The sequence below is a fragment of the Oncorhynchus tshawytscha genome, linkage group LG10 (genome assembly GCF_018296145.1).
Source record: "Oncorhynchus tshawytscha isolate Ot180627B linkage group LG10, Otsh_v2.0, whole genome shotgun sequence".
In the NCBI taxonomy this organism is placed as follows: domain Eukaryota; kingdom Metazoa; phylum Chordata; class Actinopteri; order Salmoniformes; family Salmonidae; genus Oncorhynchus; species Oncorhynchus tshawytscha.
The window spans coordinates 16,412,125-16,435,636 of record NC_056438.1 but is presented as its reverse complement, the minus strand read 5'-3'; the positions used below and the strand labels follow the sequence as shown (position 1 = coordinate 16,435,636).

The window sequence follows — 23,512 nt, the reverse complement described above, 5'->3', positions numbered from 1 at the left end:
TGGTAGTGGTGGAGTAGGGACCTGAGGGCACACAGTGTGTTGTAGATATGTGGTAGTGGTGGAGTAGGGGCCTGAGGGCACACAGTGTGTTGTGAAATCTGTGAATGTATTGTAATGTTTTAAAATGGTATAAACTGCCTTAATTTTGCTGGACCCCAGGAAGAGTAGCTGCTGCTTTGGCAGCAGCTAATGGGGATCCATAATAAATACAAATACTGCAGAAACATGTACAAGGAACCTTATTTATACAGACAGACACAGACAGAGAGAGAGAGACCAGACAGACACAGACAGAGAGAGACCAGACAGACACAGACAGAGAGAGACCAGACAGAGAGACCAGACAGACAAGCAAGCCATCAAGAAAGCAATCAGACAGACAGACAGACAGACACGATGACAGTTGACCCATTGTATTAGCTGTGTTGTTGCCTAGCTCATCTGAACAACAGTGTCCTGACAAGAGAGCACATGTTCTATGCCAGTCGAAATCACACATCATTAGCTCATTGTTATGGATGTATCCAAATAAATGTCACTAGAAAACAGCTTTAACAAACGCAAATGCAGATACTTTGCTGTTAATAGTTGACCTGGGATGAGGTTTGTCCCATATATGAGATGTGTGTCGTCAGTAGTTGTATTCCTCTGCTGGATAATGGTGTGATGTGATCGTTAACGAAGTGAGAGGGAGAAGTGGGCATATAATTAGTCTTCTCCAGCAGGTGGCGTTTTTAATTTGATTTCGCTCACCAAGAGAGGAATTTTTTATATGGAGGTCTTTGGGAGAGTGTCGAATTTGGATAACAACATTTTTATGGTTTATTTACAACGTGTGGCATATTTGATACAATATAAGTTTCAGAATGACTAGGTTGTTAAAAGTGTACTGATATAAGAAGGACACATGACATCCGAGCAACTTTGAGATAAAACACATTATTTTCGAGTTGTGCCTGGTCACCACTAGTTACTGCAGCCACAAAGCCACCACAAAGCCACAAAGTCCTACTATGTCTACAATGTATCTTCTAAACATGTGATTTTAACCCTTAACCACGCTGCTAACCTTATGCCCAACCCTAACTTTGTGACTGTGGTAACTAGTGGAAACCGTTGTGCCTTTTGTTCACACGCGTATTTCCCCTCTCATTGGCTAGAATGGTCCAACCTCTGACCTTGCCTCCTCCCGACTGCCTTCCATTTTTGAAGACGTATTTTTATTGTTAGAGAGGCCAGTGGAGTATCTGGTCAATATAATGGATAATCTGTGACTACATCACCGGTTCATTGTAAAATTCCTGCTGTGTCTGTGTGTCTACTAGTACATTACCAGGCATTAGGCATCTAGGGATCTAAACGTCCTCTCACTGTCAACTGCGTTTATTTTCAGCAAACTTAACATGTGTAAATATTTGCATGAACATAACAAGATTCAACAAGAGACATAAACTGAACAAGTTCACACAGACATGTGATTAACAGAAATTGAATAATGTGTCCCTGAATAAAGGGGGGGTCAAAATCGAAAGTAACAGTCAGTATGTGGTGTGGCCACCAGCTGCATTAAGTACTGCAGTGCATCTCTTCCTCATGGACAGCACCAGATTTGCCAGTTCTTGCTGTGACATTTGACCCTTTCTCATCCAACAAGGCACATGCCAACAGGTCCCAGTGTAACACTCATTTCCTTGATGATAAATGCGAATCTGACCATCACTCCTGGTGAGACAAAACTGTGACTCTTCAGTGAAGAGCACTTTTTGCCAGTCCTGTCTGGTCCAGGTTTGTGCCCATAGGCGACGTTGTTGCCGGTGATGTCTGGTGAGGACCTGCCTTACAACAGGCCTACAAGCCCTCTGTCCAACCTCTCTCAGCCTATTGCGGATAGTCTGAGCACTGATGGAGGGATTGTGTATTCCTCGTGTAACTCGGGCAGTTGTTGTTGCCATCCTGTACTTGTTCTGTAGGTGTGATGTTCGGATGTACCGATCCTGTGCAGGTGTTATTTACACGTGGTCTGCCACTGCGAGGATGATCAGCTGTCTGTCCTGTCTCCCTGTAGCGCTGTCTTAGGCGTCTCACAGTACGGACATTGCAATTTATTGCCCTGGCGACATCTGCAGTCCTCATGCCTCCTTGCAACATGCCTAAGGCACGTTCACGCAGATGAGCAGGGACCCTGGGCATCTTTCTTTTGGCGTTTCCCCCGAGTCAATCAATCAATCAATCAAATGTATTTATAAAGCCCTTCTTACATCAGCTGATATCTCAAAGTGCAGTACAGAAACCCAGCCTAAAACCCCAAACAACAAGCAATGCAGATGTAGAAGCACAGTGGTTAGGAAAAACTCCCTAGAAAGGTCCGAACCTAGGAAGAAACCTAGAGAGGAACCAGGCTATCAGGGGTGACCAGTCCTCTTTTGGCTGTACCGGGTGGAGATTATAACAGAACATGGCCAAGATGTTCAAATGTTCATAGATGACCAGCAGGGTCAAATATTAATAATCACAGTGGTTGTCGAGGGTGCAACAGGTCAGCACCTCAGGAGTAAATGTCAGTTATCTTTTCATAGCCGCTCATTCAGAGTATCTCTACCGCTCCTGCTGTCTCTAGAGAGTTGAAAACAGCAGGTCTGGGAGAGGTAGCACTTCAGGTGAACAGGTCAGGGTTCCATAACCGCAGGCAGAACAGTTGAAACTGGAGCAGCAGCACGGCCAGTGGACTGGGGACAGCAAGGAGTCATCAGGCCAGGTAGTCCTGAGGCATGGTCCTAGGGCTCAGGTCCTCAGAGAGAGAGAGAGAGAGAGAGAGAGAGAGAGAGAGAGAGAGAGAGAGAGAGAGAGAGAGAGAGAGAGTCAGTAGAAAGGCCTCTTTAGTGTCCTAAGTTTTCATAACTGCGACCTTAATTGCCTACCGTCTGTAAGCTGTTAGTGGCTTACCGACTGTTCCACAGGTGCTTGTTAATTAATTGTTTATGGTTCATTGAACATGCATGGGAAACCGTGTTTAAACCCTTTACAATGAAGATCTGTGAAGTTATTTAGATTTTTACAAATTATCTTTGAAAGACTGGGTCCTGAAAAAGGGACGTTTCTTTTTATGCTGAGTTTATGTACCTGCAGTAGAAAGGTAGGAAAACATATTATATAGTTTGTGCATGCTCAGGCGATAATATCACACCACATTCACTAGTTTCTGTTTCTCCCTTATGTTGGTGGGGCATATTATTCTGTTTTAATATTACTCCTGAATAACTATGATAAATATAATAGGTTTTAATGTTACTCCTGAATTACTATGATGAATATAATAGGTTTTAATGTTACTCCTGAATCACTATGATAAATAGAATAGGTTTTAATGTTACTCCTGAATCACTATGATTAATAGAATAGGTTTTAATGTTACTCCTGAATCACTATGATAAATATAATAGTTTTCTTGAGTATATTTTCAACAACTTCAGATTTACTTTGAACTCCAATGTGTAGGAATACTGTTGAAATCAGTTATGGACACTGGCATGGTGGAGTAGCATGAAGATCAGACTGCCCTGAACCAAGAGGTTGTGAGTTCAAATCCCAGGTAAAGACATGTTACCTAATAAATACAAGTAATAATGTATGTCAAATATGTAAGTTGGAAACACTGTGACCTTCTGGGGACATCCTAACAACTCATTTTTGTGTGCAAGGCATCACTTGTGAAATCTCATGTAAAAAAAAGTATCATCACGTGAAATGTTCCCCAACAACATGGTTTCACATGATTTGAAATAACATGTTTTGCATATGTACCATTTTATCTTGAAATCTTGTGTTTTTTCCCTTAAAGGCTCATCTATGACCCACCTCCCCCTGCCCGCAACACACACACACACACGTGTGCACACACATACACACACACACACACGTGTGCACACACATACACACACACACACATGTGTGCACACACATACACACACACATGTGTGCACACACATACACACACACACACGTGTGCACACACATACACACACGTACATAGACAAACAAACATGCACGGGGGCACACACACACCACTGCCGTCAGCTGGTCAGGTAGTCATCTAAATATTGTGCTGTTTTTTTCCCATCTGAGATGTGATGCAACAAGGGAAGAGAATAGGACCACGGTGACAGGTGCTTTAGAAGGCTCCAGAACATTTCTATTGATCTGTATTGGCCTGTAAACACAGGCGAACAGGCAACTAGTTGTTTTGACTGGGACTGTACAAAAATATTGAGCAACCTCCTTGAAGCTTGCCACTAACTTTTGAATGCCAAATCATACAAAAAGAGAGACCAGATACATTATATAAAAAAAGATGACCTTGAATGTCACCATTGGCAGTAGTAGAGGGGGTTGATCTAGCACCTTCCATAGCTCTAGATATGCACTTGGTTCAAAGTCATTTAACACAATTGTCTGTTTTGTATGGAGGTCCCTTTCCATTTCATGGTTTCTGTCTATATGTATGTATACATTTTTGGATTATCATCGTGATCACATGTTGTATAAAGTCAAAGGCCTATTGAGGCCTAGGTAGGTAGGCTTTGTGTAACAGTGTTGGTTTAAAGATAGGCTTTAGTTTGAGAGGCTTGGTTGAAGACTTTGTGCCAATTAGTGTACATGTATAATGTACATGTATAATAATCAAGTAATGTGATAATACACCAGTAATACAACAGTAATAGTTCTAATAACAGTCAAGAATAAAGAGAATCTCATGACCTATTGAACTTTAACAGTCTATCTGTAACCTGGCACTGAGCATTACTGACGGTGTTGTATCACCTAGTAGGTCATTGTCCTCCTTCATGTTGACTATAGTGGAGCCAGGAACAGTTGTGTCATACGATTAAAATAAACACCAGGAGGAATGTTTCATTTGTAACTCACAAGATAACCTTCCTACCCGTCTAGTGATAACCCAGCTCCATATCAAAGGGTGTAAAGTGGGTTTATAGTCTATAGGCCTAGAAGGGAAGTTAGAATCTTACTATATGACACACTATCTCAACAAGAGTGCTTATCTCACAATTACAGTGTGTCAAGTAACACTTTATATTGCCTTATATTACTGTATGTACAAGGTGGTAGCCTACACTACAAACAGGGGGAAGAGGGAAGTGGCATCCATCACACATGGATCATTTCACATGTTTTCGAGTTGATTTCCTATATTTGGAAGTACTTGTAGATCCTAAGATTTAAAGAGTGTTGAGCTACTTCTCTCTGCCTTTGCTCATTTCTGGTATTGTATTTATTATGGATCCCCATTAGCTGTTGCCAAGGCAGCAGCTACTCTTCCTGGGGTCTGCAAAATTAAGGCAGTTATACTATTTTTTTAAAACATTACAATACAATCATTACAGAAGTCACAACACACTAAGTGTGTGCCCTCAGGCCCACACAACACTACCACATATCTACAATGCAGAAATCCTTGTGTGTGTGTGTATGTGTATGCATGTGTATTGTGCATATGTTATCATGTGTGTGTGTATGCATGTGTCTGTGCCTATGTTTGTGTTACTTCACAGTCCCCGCTGTTCCATGAGGTGTATTTTTACCTGCTTTTTAAATCTGATTCTTCTGCTTGCATCAGTTACCTGATGTGGAATAGAGTTCCATGTAGTCATGGCTCTATGTAGTACTGTGTGCCTCCCATAGTCTGTTCTGGACTTGGGGACTGTGAAGAGTCCTCTGGTGGCCAGTCTTGTGGGGTATGCATGGGTGTCTGAGCTGTGTGCTAGTATTTTAAACAGACACCTCAGTACATTCAGTTTGTCAACACCTTTTACAAAAACAAGTAATGATGAAGACAATCTCTCTTCCACTTTGAGCCATGAGAGATTGACATGAATATCATTCATATTAGCTCTCCGTGTACTTTTAAGGGCCAGCCGTGCTGCCCTGTTCTGAGCCAACTGCAATTTTCCCAAGTCCCTCTTTGTGGCACCTGACCACACAACTGAACAGTAGTCCAGGTGTGACAAAACCAGGGCCTGTAGGACCTGCCTTGTTGATAGTGTTGTTAAGAAGGCAGAGCAGTTGTAACGGCTTTCTAGTGGTGATGAAGGAGAGTCGGACCAAACTGCAGCGTGTCGATTGCGATCCATGTTTAATACAACAAAGAAACACGAACACTACACAAAACAATAAACGAAACCGAAACAGCCTATCTGGTGCAAACTAACAGAGAGTACACATAGGACACTAAGGACAATCACCCACGACAAACTCAAAGAATATGGCTGCCTAAATATGGTTCCCAATCAGAGACAACGATAAGCACCTGCCTCTGATTGAGAACCACTCCAGACAGCCATAGACCTTGCTAGACAACCCACTAAGCTACAATCCCAATACCACCACCAAAACCCCAAGACAAACACACCACAATTACAAAAACCCCATGCCACACCCTGGCCTGACCAAATACATAAAGATAAACACAAAATACTTTGACCAGGGCGTGACAGAACCCCCTAAGGTGCGGACTCCCGAACGCACCTCAAAACAATAGGGAGGGTCCGGGTGGGCGTCTGTCCATGGTGGCGGCTCCGGCGCGGGACGTGGACCCCACTCCTTTAATGTCTTAGTCCCCTCTCCCTTCGTCCCTGGATAGTCCACCCTCGCCGCCGACCATGGCCTAGTAGTCCTCACCCAGAACCCCACTGGACTGAGGAGCAGATCGGGACTGAAGGACAGCTCGGGACCGAGGCAGCTCGGGACTGAGGGGAAGCTCGGGAGTGAGAGAAAGCTCAGGAGTGAGAGGAAGCTCAGGAGTGAGAGGAAGCTCAGGAGTGAGAGGAAGCTCAGGAGTGAGAGGAAGCTCAGGAGTGAGAGGAAGCTCAGGAGTGAGAGGAAGCTCAGGAGTGAGAGGAAGCTCAGGCAGGTAGATAGATCTACCAGCTCCTGGCTGGCTGGTGGTTTCAGCAGATCCTGGCTGACTGGCAGATCCTGGCTGACTGGCAGATCCTGGCTGACTGGCAGATCTGGAAGAGTCTGGTTGACTGGCAGATCTGGAAGAGTCTGGTTGACTGGCAGATCTGGAAGAGTCTGGTTGACTGGCAGATCTGGAAGAGTCTGGTTGACTGGCAGATCTGGAAGAGTCTGGTTGACTGGCAGATCTGGAAGAGTCTGGTTGACTGGCAGATCTGGAAGAGTCTGGCTGACTGGCAGATCTGGAAGAGTCTGGCTGACTGGCAGATCTGGCGGCGCTGGGTAGACTGGCGGCGCTGGGCAGACTGGCGGCGCTGGGCAGACTGGCGGCGCTGGGAAGACTGGCGATGCTGGGCAGACTGGCGGCGCTGGGCAGACTGACGACGCTGGGCAGACTGACGACGCTGGGCAGACTGACGACGCTGGGCAGACTGACGACGCTGGGCCGACTGGCGATGCTGGGCAGACTGGCGATGCTGGGCAGACTGGCGACGCCGGGCAGACTGGGGGCACTGGCGGCGCTGGGCAGACTGGCGGCACTAGCTGCTCCATATAGGCTGACAGCTCTGGCGGCTTCTTACAGACTGACCGCTCTGGCGGCTCCGTGCTGACTGGCAGCTCCTTGCAGACTGGCAGCTCCTTACAGACTGACAGCTCCGTGCAGACTGACAGCTCCGTGCAGACTGGCAGCTCCTTGCAGACTGGCAGCTCCATGCAGACTGGCAGCTCCATGCAGACTGGCTGCTCTATGCAGACTGACAGCTCTGGCTGCTTCATGCAGACTGACAGCTCTGGCTGCTCCATGTAGACTGGCTGCTTCATGCAGACTGGCAGCTCGGGCTGCTTCATGTAGACTGACAGCTCTGGCTGCTCCATGCGGACTGACAGCTCTGGCTGCTCCATGTAGACTGACTGCTTCATGCAGACTGGCAGCTCGGGCTGCTTCATGTAGACTGACAGCTCTGGCTGCTCCATGCAGACTGACAGCTCTGGCTGCTCCATGCAGACTGACAGCTCTGACTGCTCCATGCAGACTGACAGCTCTGGCTGCTTCATGCAGACTGGCAGCTCTGGCTGCTCCATGTAGACTGGCTGCTTCATGCAGACTGGCAGCTCGGGCTGCTTCATGTAGACTGACAGCTCTGGCTGCTCCATGCGGACTGACAGCTCTGGCTGCTCCATGCGGACTGACAGCTCTGGCTGCTCCATGCGGACTGACAGCTCTGGCTGCTCCATGTAGACTGGCTGCTTCATGCAGACTGGCAGCTCTGGCTGCGCTGAACAGGCGGGAGACTCCTGCAGCGCTGTGTCGGAGGAAGGCTCTGGCTGCGCTAAACAGGCGCGAGACTCCGGCAGCGCTGGAGATGAGGAAAGCTCTAACAGCGCTAGATAGGCGGGAGACTCCGGCAGCGCTGTAGAGGAGGAAGGCTCTGGCTGCGCTGAACAGGCGGGAGGCTCCGGCAGCGCTGTAGAGGAGAAAGGCTCTGGCTGCGCTAAACAGGCGGGAGACTCCAGCAGCGCAGGAGAGGAGAAAAGCGCTGGCTGCGCTGAACAGGCGAGGCACACTGAAGGCCTGGTGCGTGGTGCTGGAACTGGTGGTACTGGATCGAGGACACGCACAGGAAGCCTGGTGCGGGGAGCTGCTACCGGAGGGCTGGGGTGTGGAGGTGGTACTGGATAGACCGGACCGTGCAGGCGCACTGGAGCTCTTGAGCACCGAGCCTGCCCAACCTTACCTGGCTCGATGCCCACTCTAGCCCGGCCGATACGAGGAGCTGGAATATACCGAACCGGGCTGTGCACCCGCACTGGAGACACCGTGCGCTCCACAGCATAACACGGTGCCTGCCCGGTCTCTCCAGCCCCCGGTAAGCACAGGGAGTTTGCGCAGGTCTCCTACCTGGCATAGCCATACTCCCTGTGAGCCCCCCAAGAAATTTTTGGGGCTGACTCTCGGGCTTCCATCCGCTCTGCCGTGCTAGCTCCTCATAATGCCGCCTCTCTGCTTTTGCTGCCTCCAGCTCGGCTTTGGGGCGACAATAATCTCCAGGCTCATTCCAGGGTCCTTTACCGTCCAATTCCTCCTCCCATGTCCATATCTCCAGGTGGTGCAACCTCTCCCACTGTAGCTGCTGCTGCTCCTGCTGCTGCTGCCTCTGTTGCCTCTTCTCCTGTTGATCCTTTGGGCGGCTACACTCCCCTGGTTTAGCCCAGGGTCCTCTCCCGTCGAAGATCTCCTCCCATGACCAGAGATCCTTGTTGAGCATCTCCTTTTTCGGCTGCTCCTGCCTGTTGACACGCCGCTTGGTCCGTTGGTGGTGGGTGATTCTGTAACGGCTTTCTAGTGGTGATGAAGGAGAGTCGGACCAAACTGCAGCGTGTCGATTGCGATCCATGTTTAATACAACAAAGAAAACACGAACACTACACAAAACAATAAATGAAACCGAAACAGCCTATCTGGTGCAAACTAACAGAGAGTACACATAGGACACTAAGGACAATCACCCACGACAAACTCAAAGAATATGGCTGCCTAAATATGGTTCCCAATCAGAGACAACGATAAGCACCTGCCTCTGATTGAGAACCACTCCAGACAGCCATAGACCTTGCTAGACAACCCACTAAGCTACAATCCCAATACCACCACCAGAACCCCAAGACAAACACACCACAATTACAAAAACCCCATGCCACACCCTGGCCTGACCAAATACATAAAGATAAACACAAAATACTTTGACCAGGGCGTGACAGCAGTGCTTTATTGTGGACTGACTTCTCCCCATCTTAGCTACTGTTGTATCAATATGTTTTGACCATGACAGTTTACAGTCCAGAATTACTCCAAGCAGTTTAGTCACCTCAACCTGCTCAATTTCCACATTATTCATTATGAGATGTATTTGAGGTTTAGGGATTAGTGAATGATTTGTCCCAAATACAATGCTTTTAGTTTTGGAAATATTTAGTACTAACTTATTCCTTGCTACCCACTCTGAAACTAACTGCAACTCGTTGTTAAGTGTTGCAGTCATTTCAGTTGCTGTAGTAGCTGACGTGTACAGTGTTGAGTCATCCTCATACATAGACACATAGGCTTTACTCAAAGCCAGTGGCATGTCGTTAGTAAAGATTGAAAAAAGCAACGGTCCTAATCAGCTACCCTGGGGAATTCCTGCTTCTACCTGGATTATGTTGGAGAGACTTCCATTATAGAACACCCTCTGTGTTCTGTTAGACAAGTAGCTCTTTATCCACATTATAACAGGGGGTGCAAAGCCATAGCACATACGTTTTTCCAGCTGCAGACTATGATCGATAACGTCAAAAGCTGCACTGAAGTCACACAAATGACTGGTGATTGGCTGAGAGAAATTGATGATAAAATGATTGTGGGGGCTGTCTTGTTAAAAGTGCTGTGCTTGCTGAAAGTGTTGTCAGTTTGTTTGCTGTGAAATAGCATTGTATCCGGTCAAACATAATTTTGGTAAGGTTCAGGTTGCAACATTTTTGCTCATATTTTCTTTGAGCCAATCGGTGCCTAACCCAAATAATGCAATACTAATCGGTGGCGTGTGATGAGACAAGTAAATGGAGTCACATGTGAGTCATGATATTCAAAACAAAGCTCGATTCCTGTCCAGGCTGCTGAGTCACTTCCTTATGGGTCTGTGCTTTCCTGGATCCTTGTAACCTCCCTACCCCATTGAAGTTGAAATGTAAAGTGGTTAAGGTAAGGGTTAAGGTTAGGGTAAGAGTAGCCGGGTTAAGGTTAGGGTTTAGGTTATGGACGTCCCAAGGATTCTGGATAGCACTAAGCCTTCCTTATGGGAATCCCCATCATCATATCTAAAAATCTATGAAACGGCTGAAAAATAAACTAGATGTTAGGATAAAAAATGTTACTGTCCCTTTTGTGAATGATCAACAGCAGACTACTCATTTGACACATTCCATAGCCTATAGGCATTAGCCTAGGCTACACCCCTTGGTTTCCAAATATTTATTTGAACATTCTGACGTGCCGACCATTCTGAAGGGGTGTGTCAGGGTTTGGGTGAAAATAAATGAACTCAAACAGACATGGAACATATTTCTATCAGACACCGTGCATTCCTCCTGTCCAGAATTGCGTAGTTTTAACGTGTGCGGTATGGTCCAATCCAAATGTCCGGATGTATTTGCGTCACCCAGGAGGAGGGGTAACAGAGAAGGGCTCGGGCTATAATTGCACAGATGCATTTGCAAAGCTGACCAGATACAAGAGCATCTACTTTAAAACTCTTAGCTAGAAGACTACTATACAGCTCAACGGTTTTCAAATGAATGATTTGACCATTTAGATCATCTAACATTATTTAAAATACCACTTTAATTTATTTATTTGAAGTGTTTGTTTTTTAAAGGATTTTTATCCGCTTGAGGTTTTGCCGCCAGTCAAGTCTATCTGCTGCTGTTACATTGAGCCAATTGATACGTCGCTGCTTTTGAGAGGATTCCAGTCGCATTACTTTTCAGAATGTTTCCAGAGTCAAGTACCGGGTGAGTAGCCTAGGTTATTATTTCATTCATTCCATTCATGTTCTATACGCGCTCTTTACATCTTGTTCCGCGGGCAAGTGCGTAGGGGGACATTGCATCATTCATTCGTTGTATTTTACCTGCCAGTACTTACCCGCTACTTTTATTCACACGTGGTGCTACTGTAGGACTAGTATCGCTTATGGTCAAGTGTGCACGTGGACTATATAGTAGTGTTTATTTTTAGACGAGACCCCCGAAATGGGTTTGTGTAGCTCTGGCGATTCAGCGTTAACGTTACATGCGGGGGGGGGGAGTTTGGTCTTTTCATCGAGATTATACGATAGCCTTTCAATCATATTTCGAATATTTAAAAAAAAATATGCTCAGGTTCAGACATTTTTCGAAGGCTAGATATTAAAGCAGAATGGCTTTAACTGTACTGTCTAAGTATAGCCTACGTCACGGTGCATGTTGGCTGCCGGTGTTGTGCGGAAAATCTCCTTCTGACAGACCCCCCACCTAATTTCCTTAATTTTGTGTCTAGATTCAAATACTTTCTGAGTGGCGGTACTGGGGAGGGGGTTCTCCCAGGGCGCCATACAAGCTAGAACCGCAACATACACATGAAACAAATAGCCAAACCGAAAACTGCAGACAAATGCTTTCTGCTACTAAGATCAGTGAAATGTAGGCTAAACTGACAACGGAGTGAAAAGCGGAAATCTCAACTAGCAAGCAAGTCGCAGCATTGAAGACCGCGAAGGGGTGGGGGGATTCTGGCAGGGGGAGATTTTCGGCACAACACCTGACAGGATTTTGTATGGGCTACAAAATGAAGTGTGTTTTTAGGGAGTCCTGTCGCGTTCTTGAATGGGATAGGGGAAGCGAGATACGCGCGGGTTACATCATTACTGAAAATAACCAGATGTGCTGCTGTTTTTAAAAACCCAAATTATTGAGAAAAATCGAAATAGTCATTTATTATATTTGAACATAATATTTGATTAAATCATTTCTGTATTATATACTGAACCGAAATATTTATAAATCCTCATCAAATGTAATTCACACTTCCTATCCTGAAGGCATATTTCAACATTTGCGTTATTCAGAAATGGCTTCGCCATTTCCTGGTTTCTCAAATTTGCCCAATTTCTGTTTATGTGACAAACAAACAATTGTAGTGTAGAGGACCATTGTACCGTCTAAACTGCTGTGAAATATATTTTCCAAAACCAAAAATATTGTTATTTCAGCTTCATGAAGCCGATGTATAAAACCGAAAGTAAAAGATCATGCACATTTCAATGAGAACGATAGATTTATAACACACATTTCTATGTGTATTTGGTTGGGTCAACCCCAAAAGGTATGTATTATCGCGTTAATGAACTATTTAGCCCCATAAAGGGGCGGCAGGTAGCCTAGTGGTTAGAGCTTTGGGCCAGTAACTGAAAGGTTGCTGGATTGAATCCCTGAGCTGACCATGTATAAATCAGTCGTTCTGCCCCTGAAGAGGCAGTTAACCCACTGTTCCATGGCTGTCATTCAAAATAAGAATTTGTTCTTAACTGACGTGCCTAGTTAAATAAAAAATAAGAGGTGGACTCAGACTGAGGCAGAGTAACTCTGAATGAATGTGTGTGTGTGCGCACATGCACGTGTTTCAATGGAAGAGTCCACACACGGGAAGCACACCCTTATTAAAACACAGTTTTAGATTACTGCTAGGAAAACATCTGTTTAATCAGCACACACACACGTCAACTTCCCATAGACACTGACACACCCCAGGGCATATCAGCTATGTGTGATAGCATCAACCATCACATCTGTTATTTTAGAAAGTAATAGTATAAGTAGGTTTTTTATTCTAACAGTATATCTCCCTCTGTGTTTCAGGATCAGCTATGAGGACTGCAAGGGCACAGCAGACTGGCTGTTGGCCCAGACCTCTGTTCGCCCCCTGGTGGGCATTGTGTGTGGTTCAGGAATGGGAGGACTGGCTGACATGCTTAAAGACCAGGTGGCCTTCAACTACAAGGACATCCCCAACTTCCCCCAGAGCACAGGTGTAATATTATGCCTGTCAACTTGTGTTCTTGTGTGGTGAATCGGCATTGCAGATGTGTAGGTCCAAGACTATCTTGGTCGTGTCTAAGGAAAACCAGGAAAAACCTATGTTATAGCCTATGGAAAAACACATGGTTCCATAAGATGTTTTCTGATTGGTTGCTGTGTGTCGTCGGTGCATTCTAATCGGTGGTTGTGTGTTACAGTGGATGGACATGCTGGTCGCCTGGTATTCGGGATGCTGAAGGGAAGGCCATGTGTGTGCATGCAGGGTCGCTTCCACCTCTACGAGGGATACGCCATCCAGAAGGTACGTGTATCATGTCTGTTTACTACCTAGTGACTGTGGCAGGCAGACATCCGCTGCTCTTTCCATTCCTTCACATGATGTGTAGAGAAGATATCTTCTTTATTTTTCCTTTATCAGGGGCAATTTGCTTTGCAACACCAGTTGAATACAGGTCACATATGACCACGTTGTGTTTTTTACACTCCTGTGTGTCATGTATGAATTGTTTTACTGCAAAAAATGATTCAATGTTAGTTATAGATGTTTTGAGAAGACAAACTTAGCATATAAAATCAGGAATCCTGCAATAGAGTATTCAAGTATTAGCTGTACATTGTGATGTGTTCTACCGTTTGTGATGAATTGACCATGTGTTTGTGTTCTAGATCACCCTGCCCATGCGTATCTTCAGCTTGCTGGGTGTTGAGACAGTAATCCTGACCAACGCTGCTGGCGGTCTCAACCAGGACTTCAAGGTGGGAGACATCATGATCATGAAAGACCACATCAACATGCCTGGGTTCGCTGGCAACAACCCACTGTCTGGACCTAATGACGACAGGTAGGCTTGGCAAGCTTGTGTGACAGAGAATTTTGTTGAACTTGTTTGCATGTGCAATAGTTGTGGCATTGAGGTGTAACCCTCCCCTCTCCTAGGTTCGGCGTGCGGTTCCCCTGTATGTCTGATGCATACGACAGAGAGCTGCAGCAGCTGGCTGTGGATGTGGGACAGGAGCTGGGCTACGGTGACTTCCTGCGTGAAGGTGTGTACTGTGTCCTGGGCGGGCCCTCGTTCGAGACCATTGCGGAGTGTCGCATGCTGCACAAACTGGGAGCTGACGCTGTCGGTACGTCTCATCTCTCCCTGCCTCCCTCCCTGCAATAGTTTAATCAACACCTTCACAATGCATTGGAAATATTGAACTCAAATTGTTCTCTTATATTGAGTAAAAATATAATTGATGCAGCTCTTTCTCTCTCTCCCCCCCCTCCCTCAGGCATGAGTACAGTTCATGAGGTGATTGTAGCGCGTCACTGCGGCATGCGAGTGTTCGCCCTGTCCCTGATCACCAACAAGGCTGTGATGGACTACGACAGTGAGGAGAAGGCCAACCACAAGGAAGTCCTGGAGACAGGCCAGCACCGCTCCATCCAGCTGCAGAAACTGGTCTCTACCATGGTCACTCGCATGGAGTACAACAACACCAATGCCTAAATGAACGAATGGAACCAACCACCAATCTTATAGAAATATATTTCATACAGTGGGCATCCCCATTCAAGTCAGTGGGTAGCTGACGGGTTGGCTGGTGGCCATTTTGAGTGTACCAATGAAGGGTGCAGTCAAATTGCCGTGATCCGAGGGGCTATTATATTTCTGTTGTGAAACTGGCCCTGAATCAGTAGAAACCGATCGCCTTGAAGCTATGAAACCCAATGACCTGTGTTTGACTAAAGTGCCTGATCTGAGAGCTGTGTGGAACAGCCACTTACTGGCTGACGCCTCACCCTCAGTTGAGTCCCTCTCACTTTTTAAAACATTCTTCCTATTTTTTTTTAAGCTAGTGTACATTCCTGCCGTGAGCAGCTCTACGGGCGGATTCTATTTTAGTTGTTGTTATTGTTGCTATTATTATTGGCTATTAGAAGATGGTGTTAATTTAATATTGATCTGCAGATGTAAATGTCTCGATTTAACGTAACAATGAGAACGCGATGAATCTGCTGTACATGTCTTAATGTGTGTATCCTGTCTAGATTTAACGTAACAATGAGAACTCTGTGAATCTGCTGTACATGTCTTAATGTGTGTATCCTGTCTAGATTTAACGTAACAATGAGAACTCTGTGAATCTGCTGTACATGTCTTAATGTGTGTATCCTGTCTATAGATGTACATTAGCCATCGAAGTATTTATTTCTGCTCTTGTCCTTTTTTAAAATATGAATGTGGCAACTAAAGTTTATTTATTCATGTGATCAAGTCTTCTGTTTTAATTGGGAGCTATTGGTCGATGACACTCCTGTGTAAAATGTTGTCCAGAAAAGATTGAGGAAGTAACTTCAGAATTATTCACGGGTTGATATTAACAATGGGACTCATTCCATGAGTCTGATATTCATTTTAGAACAGATTTTTAGCCTCGCTCAAAACCCCAATTATGACATATCCACATTAATATAATCGTGTACAGAAAGTTTTTTTATTAAAGTTGTGAAAAGATAGAGAAGTTAGATCGTTCCATGATAGATGGCATAACATGTCCAGAGTGTACATGGTAAACAACAGTCGTGTGATTGCATAATGCATTTAAGACATTTTGGCATTCATCTACACAGGAAATGTCAGCTATAGTGTAATACTGCTTCTGCTCTCTTCAATATCAGTCTATTTGGCAAGATGGGAAAATGTCTCAACCTATACTTTCAAAGGTTTGTTTATTTCTCTTTCCGCCAAGAAATGTGCATTTTTCTCTACCTTCATAGAGGTTATATAGCTCCCCTACATCAATACATCTGACATTACATGCATCAGCTTCAGGCCTGCTATTCCAATCAAATCAGTCATCCCTTAGAACCAACATCTCAAAATAAAAAAAATGATTTATGTTCCCCTTGAACACTGAAAAATGAGCTAAAATAAAGGCATATCCTTGAGGTCTCTATGGCACCCCCCCCCCACCAAAAAAAATAGGATATCAAAGTGAGTATGCAGCATTACAATGATATTGTTTGTTTTTCCATTGAGAAGTATCGATATATCCGACTATGATAAAACTGTCATGCGTGTGATTCGATTCTCTAAGGATGATCAAGTACTCCCGAAAAACAGCGCTTTGCCCCCTCTCTGCAGAGGAAATCATTTGACCCAGCAAGCTCCATACTAACACCACACCCTTCAACGACAAACACTGGCTAATGAAAGGAAGCCCCATGTTGAAAATATGACACAAGGCATCAATGAAATTTGGCATAAGATGTAAACAAACAGTTTAGGCAGTTTCTTTCCTATCCAATAGGAATCAGTATAAAAATCTCCCACCAACTTTTGTTACAGCCCCCTCTGTTTCTAAGGTAACAGGCAAGGCTCTAGCACACGATGACCCGCATACTAAATGTTGTTCAACTCCATGGACCTCTGCAGCGTGGAGAGGAGGGTCCAGGGAAAGGCACTTCTGAAAGGACATTAGTGCAGCCTGGTGCCGTAACATCAGAGTCCATCTCTAGGCAAACATGGTCAGGCTGATCCACTGCAGAGAGAAGGTGGAGAGGGAAAGGAGGTAAACAACTTGCAAAAATAAATCCCAACTTCCCTCCACTCTACAGAGGGGATAGAGGGGACAAATCTCTCCCTTTTCCTGTCAGTGGAGGCTGCTGAGGGGAGGACGGCTCATAATAATGGCTGGAATGGAGTCAATGGAATGGTATCACACGTGGTTTCCATTGGTTGATACCATTCCATTGACTCCATTCAAGCCATTGCTATGGGCCGTCCTCCCCCTAGCAGCCTCCACTGGTTCCTGTATACACCTGGTAAACATGAGATTGATAGAAATGTGAGATCTTCAGACCTGGAAGAAGTTGAGTTGTATGACTCCATCGGCATCTGTGTCCAACGTCTTGAAGGTCTCTGTAAAGTAGTGGAGAGAGAATTGTAAGAAATTGCTATCCTGTTTTCAAGCGCTCATAAATGTACAGTACATCATATAATCATGCAAATACATATTATTCTCAACAGTCAAGACTATGTCAAGTATTGTTTGATGGCCAATTTGAAGTGAGTTTATTAATACAAGGACTTAATGGGGGAAAAGGTATGGAAATATGACAAAATGACTCACTGAACATGGTCTCCAGCCTAACCAGGCAGGTAACAAAGTTGTCAAAGTCAACTGCCAGGTCGGCCTCAGTGTAACGCAATATTATCAGCTGGAACAGGTGGTTTGTCAGCTTGAACCCTGGGGAAATAACACACAGACCAAAGGTGGGAACCATTTCAAAGCTAGATATGCTTTCATAAAGTTCCCGTGGGTCAGACTGCAGGTGTCCGGTGTAGTCAGGTGTCCGGTGTAGTCAGGTGTCCTGGTTTGTATGATTGAATACAAAGAGTGATGATTCACTACAAAGGAAGTGGGTCGTGGTTTAAGGAAAGGAGGGACTGGGCTGTATTTACCTGCTGCCTCCAGAGCCATCCTCATCTCATAGGAACTCATGGTGCCTGACTTGTCCAGATCAAACTGACGGAATATAGTCTGGAGAGAGAGAAAGAGAGGAAGAAGACAAAGATAAAGAAACTAGTGGAATGGCTCTACCAAGACGAGACAAGGAACACCAACAAGGAACTCATGAAGAGAGAGAAGGCTCAGCTTCACAGAATGACTCTCACCAGGTATCGTTTGATCTTCTCCCACAGCACATGGAACTCTGTCAATCCCAGTTTACCACTACCATCAGTCTGAAGGACACGGTCAAGGAACCTTGTTTAGAGAGGCAGGCAGGCAGGCAGGCAGGCAGGACTAATACTGTATAAAAATGCATCAATACACCAAGGATACGTCCATCAGGTTGATCATAGTCCGACAGGAATCTGGTCCAAATCCATCTGTTTTCAGATCTTTGTCTGTATCGGAGAGCGAGAGAGAGAGAGAGAAGGAGAGAGGAAGAGAGAGATAGGGGAAGATGGAGAAAGAACGAGAGAAGTGGAAAAACACGTTTTGCGTTTTCGAACTGCACCTGTAATATCCAAATATTTCCATATTTCCACTGTAAAGTTTCTGCCTGGAAGGACCGACAGTTTAGGTCTCTGCTGAAGGAATGTGGCTGGGTTTTAGTCACACATACAGATACAGAGTAGAATACTGTGTACTTATTCTATTCCTGTGGACTCACGCTTGGTCATGATCCTGTTCAAAATAGTCTGCAGCTCTGTGGCACTGATCTCCATGTCCTGTAGGCCGAACAGAGAGACCATGAGAAAAGACTACGTCAGACCCTTCACTCTGCTCTACCCTCATTGCCCAACGCGACTCCTCACCTCTCCAGCCAGTTGTCTAAACAGACTCTTGAAGCCAGCGTCGATCTGGCTCTCGTCCAGCTCGGTCTGAAACAGAGACAGAGGAATGTAAACTCACAGAGGAATGTAAACTCACAGAAGAATGTAAACTCACAGAGGAATGTAAACTCGCAGAGGAATGTAAACTCACAGAGGAAAGTAAACTCCCAGAGGAAAGTAAACTCACAGAAGAATGTAAACTCACAGAGGAATGTAAACTCCCAGAGGAAAGTAAATTCCCAGAGGAATGTAAACTCCCAGAGGAATGTAAACTCCCAGAGGAATGTAAACTCCCAGAGGAAAGTAAACTCCCAGAGGAATGTAAACTCCCAGAGGAAAGTAAACTCCCAGAGGAAAGTAAACTCACAGAGGAAAGTAAACTCCCAGCGGAATGTAAACTCACAGAGGAAAGTAAACTCCCAGAGGAATGTAAACTCGAAGAGGAATGTAAACTCACAGAGGAATGTAAACTCGCAGAGGAATGTAAACTCGCAGAGGAATGTAAACTCGCAGAGGAATGTAAACTCGCAGAGGAATGTAAACTCGCAGAGGAATGTAAACTCGCAGAGGAATGTAAACTCGCAGAGGAATGTAAACTCGCAGAGGAATGTAAACTCTTCACTTTGATTAGTTTAGGAATAGTATATAAAAAATGGACTCCCTAATCCCTATATAGTGCACTACTTTCAACCAATGCCCTAATCAAAAGCACCACACTATTTAGCGAATTAGGTGACATTTGGGACACAACCCATGTCTCCTCCACTCACCTCTGCTGGTAGTTCAGCTGTGACATCATCATCCAGCTCCCTAACAGACAGAAAATAACACAAGTATCAATATCCTTCTATCAAATGCATCACCTTATACCATCCACAATCTCCATATCAACCTATCATATTTCCTGTCCACCTCTCACTTCTCCATCACTCACTCATAGTTGGCAGGTTTCTCAGAGAAGACCCTGAGGACGAAGTCTCCCTCCTTCTTGGGTTCAAAGGTGGAGGGGACAATGATGTACTCCCCGGCAGGCAGCTGGAAGCGAGAGCTCACCTCTCTCAGGTTGATGAAGAGCTCAGAGCGGGCGCTGGAACCGTGTGTCAGGAAGAAGTCTCTCTTCAGGTGGACGCCTGATTTACCCATGTACTAAGAGGACAGAGAGAGTAGTGGGAAAATGCTGTGAGGGAGGTGAACTCACTAACTCCTGACCTCTAACCTCTAACCCTTAACCCCTGATCTGCCCACATACTAAGGGCAGGGGAAAGCAGTATGAGTGAGTTAGTTAAACTAGGTGAACCTAACCCATGTACTAAGAGGATGGAGAGGAGGGAAAGCTCTGTGAGTGAACTCTAACCCTTGACCTCTAACCCCTGATCTGCCCACATACTGAGAAGAAAGCACTGTGGGCAAGTTAGTTCACTTCAGAGAAGTTGAGTTCATTGCACCCCCTTCTAGGTGAACCTAACCCCAACTGTGAGGGAAGTAAATATCTAAACCCTTGACCTCTGAGCTTTGACCTTAAAGAGGCAATCAGCAGTTAAAACAATAACAAAGCGTTCTCCCCGTTTCAGTAAAACGCTGCGGGACGGTGCTGGAGAAATGTAAACACTCACATTTTTTGACTATGGATGCAAGGAAAGACCATCTATGATATAGAAATGATAGTTTCAACTATGTTTAAAGGCTATTTGGTGTTTGTTTAAATTGACTTTGTTCACAAACATTGAAGTAAAACAAGCTGATATGTTGGGTTCTGATGGGGTGACAGTTGAACTAAGCTCATGATTCATTTCTAAGTTCTATTCTTCAAGGCCGGCCTACATACCATAATGCCTACATACCATAATAGTCAAAAAATGGATGCAGCAACTGCAGATCTCCCCTTTAAGACCACATTGTTGCCACAGCATGAGGAGAATGCCACCATGCATTTCCATATGAGACAATTGGCTGCGAGCCTAAGCACAGGCTGCACTGACAATTATAGGCCTTTGGGCTGGATTCCACTTCTTCAGTTATGACAAACTGTCCAACAGGTTTTAAAGCACTCTAAATATCTAGCAAATGGACCAACAGGATCATAGTTATGCTGGACTCTTAGAGCTTATCACAAGATTAACTTACAACCTAACGTCAAAGAATACTGGCCAGCAGAATATACATACCTCATTAGGAACCTGAAGAGAGACACAGAAAAGATAGGAGTTAGATAGAAACATCCAATCAATTCTACTCGTTCAAAACAGTTTCCTTGACAAACTGTCGTACTCCCTTGCTTACACTTTAAAACTCAATTAAAAAAGTTTAACCAGATACAAAGATCAGTTTCTTGCCTCGTAGATGGCGAAACCGATGGTCTCCATGTCTTTGCCCTCCTTGCGTTTCTTTCTCCGGTCCTTCTGCATGAGCGCCACCAGGAAGCTGCAATCTGATTGGCCGGCTGTGTCGGGGTGCTGCAGGGCAACCTTGAATTGCGGGTTGATCCAGAATGTGGCTAGGGATTGTGGGAGAAACAGTTATTAGAAGAATCTAGAGAAGGAAACATTTTAATCAACTGTTTATTAGACACCATTTCTTTATCCTCACACATCCAGTAGAAGTTGCTTTTAGGTACATATCTAGCTTCAGCCTACCCTCCCACATCGTAATCTTAATCTCCTTTACTCAGCGACTAGGAGTAACTGTCTTTATCCTTCTCTCTTTGCTACAGCCTGCCTGGGCCACTTCCCTCTCTCCTCTGCCTGCTTCCCTGCCTCCTTCCCTGCCTCTTTTTTTCCATCCTCCCTCCCTCCTCACCAGGGAAGTTCCTGCAGCCCCCAGCCGTGCTGCCTGACCTCCACTCCCCCTGGTAGACGGCTGAGCTCCACTTCTTCTGCTGGGTGGCCTCCAGAGCGTCTGCTGTCAGGTTGCAGATCTCCAGACGTGTGAACTCAAGCAGGAAGTCACTGAACGACATCCTGATAGAAGGGAGGGAGGGAGGGAGGGAGGGAGGGAGGGAGGGAGGGAGGGAGGGAGGGAGGGAGGGAGGGAGGGAGGGAGGGAGGGAGGGAGGGAGGGAGGGAGGGAGGGAGGGAGGGAGGGAGGGAGGGAGGGAGGTGGAGAGTCGGTCAGGTATACGATGCATTAGCGCACACATACTCTCAAGTATCATACCGATCGGCCAATAAGACATCCGACTTGGTGTCACAAATACATACACATAAACACACACACACACACACACACACACACACTCACCAGAACTCTCCGTCCTCACTGCAGTTCTGGAGTCGCCCTCTGACTGAGCGGTCAACACCCTCCCACTCTCTGGAGCTGAAACATCCACAATGAAAACACATCACTGACTGTATTTCAACAACAAATAGTAGTTATATGATATGACAGCTATAAACTCACTAGTTTTATGATATGACAGCTATAAACTCACTAGTTTTATGATATGACAGCTATAAACTCACTAGTTATATGATATGACAGCTATAAACTCACTAGTTTTATGATATGACAGCTATAAACTCACCAGTTTTATGATATGACAGCTATAAACTCACTAGTTTTATGATATGACAGCTATAAACTCACTAGTTATATGATATGACAGCTATAAACTCACTAGTTTTATGATATGACAGCTATAAACCTCACCAGTTTTATGATATGACAGCTATAAACTCACTAGTTATATGATATGACAGCTATAAACTCACTAGTTATATGATAGCTATAAACTCACTAGTTATATGATATGACAGCTATAAACTCACTAGTTTTATGACATATGACAACTATAAACTCACTAGTAATATGATATATGATATGACAGCTATAAACTCACTAGATAAGACATATGATATGACAGCTATAAACTCACTAGATATGATATATGATATGACAGCCATAAAATCACTAGTTTTATGACATATGACAACTATAAACTCACTAATAATATGATATATGATATGACAGCTATAAACTCACTAGAGTTTACATACCCTACATTATTCATCTCATATGTATACTCTATATCATCTACTGCATCTTTATGTAATACATGTATCACTAGCCACTTTAACTACTTTAACTATGTTTACATACTCATCTCATATGTATATACTGCACTCAATACCATCTACTGTATCTTGCCTATGCCGCTCTGTACCATCACTCATTCATATATCTTTATGTACATATTCTTTATCCCCTTACACTTGTGTCTATAAGGTAGTAGTTTTGGAATTGTTAGCTAGATTACTTGTTGGTTATTACTGCATTGTCGGAACTAGAAGCACAAGAATTTCGCTACACTCGCACTAACATCTGCTAACCATGTGTATGTGACAAATCAAATTTGATTTGATTTAGATATGCTATATGATATGACAACTATAAACTCACTAGTTATATGCTATATGATATGACAACTATAAACTCACTAGTTATATGCTATCTGATATGACAACTATAAATTCACTAGTTATATGATGTATGATATGACAACTATAAACTCACTAGTTATATGCTATATGACAACTATAAACTCACTAGTTATATGATATGACAACTATAAACTCACTAGTTATATGCTATATGATATG

The 23,512-nt window shown here is 44.6% G+C and overlaps 2 protein-coding genes across 8 annotated transcripts in view; one reads left to right on the top strand and one right to left on the bottom strand.

Moving 5' to 3' along the window:
* The first annotated feature begins 11,218 nt into the window (after window positions 1–11,218).
* Window positions 11,219–15,844, top strand: LOC112259848 (purine nucleoside phosphorylase). Its single transcript, XM_024434513.2, has 6 exons — window positions 11,219–11,520; window positions 13,405–13,574; window positions 13,782–13,885; window positions 14,251–14,426; window positions 14,522–14,712; window positions 14,863–15,844. Exons 1-6 carry the CDS (start codon window positions 11,498–11,500, stop codon window positions 15,078–15,080), a joined length of 882 nt encoding a protein of 293 aa, XP_024290281.1. The 5' UTR covers window positions 11,219–11,497; the 3' UTR covers window positions 15,081–15,844.
* Window positions 15,845–16,046: 202 nt separating this feature from the next.
* Window positions 16,047–23,512, bottom strand: part of LOC112259847 (calpain-1 catalytic subunit) — a 34,308-nt gene continuing 26,842 nt past the window's right edge. For all 7 annotated transcript variants that reach the window (XM_042328210.1, XM_042328213.1, XM_042328214.1 and 4 more), the window contains 14 exons: window positions 22,155–22,229; window positions 21,714–21,874; window positions 21,251–21,411; window positions 21,083–21,094; window positions 19,852–20,063; window positions 19,688–19,727; window positions 18,900–18,965; window positions 18,755–18,812; window positions 18,421–18,485; window positions 18,252–18,320; window positions 18,039–18,117; window positions 17,707–17,823; window positions 17,437–17,495; window positions 16,047–17,115 (listed from right to left, as the gene is read on the bottom strand). In XM_042328210.1, the coding sequence (XP_042184144.1) occupies window positions 17,089–17,115; window positions 17,437–17,495; window positions 17,707–17,823; window positions 18,039–18,117; window positions 18,252–18,320; window positions 18,421–18,485; window positions 18,755–18,812; window positions 18,900–18,965; window positions 19,688–19,727; window positions 19,852–20,063; window positions 21,083–21,094; window positions 21,251–21,411; window positions 21,714–21,874; window positions 22,155–22,229 (1,201 nt within the window). In that variant the 3' untranslated portion in view covers window positions 16,047–17,088. The remainder of the gene's footprint in view (window positions 17,116–17,436; window positions 17,496–17,706; window positions 17,824–18,038; window positions 18,118–18,251; window positions 18,321–18,420; window positions 18,486–18,754; window positions 18,813–18,899; window positions 18,966–19,687; window positions 19,728–19,851; window positions 20,064–21,082; window positions 21,095–21,250; window positions 21,412–21,713; window positions 21,875–22,154; window positions 22,230–23,512) is intronic.

Excerpts from the sequence above, each read along its gene's own strand:
- LOC112259848 (XM_024434513.2), top strand. The coding sequence starts at position 11,498 with ATGTTTCCAGAGTCAAGTACCGG. Across the intron at positions 11,521-13,404 it reads TTTCCAGAGTCAAGTACCGG|GATCAGCTATGAGGACTGCA; the intron begins GTGAGTAGCCTA and ends TCTGTGTTTCAG. Across the intron at positions 14,713-14,862 it reads ACTGGGAGCTGACGCTGTCG|GCATGAGTACAGTTCATGAG; the intron begins GTACGTCTCATC and ends CCCCTCCCTCAG.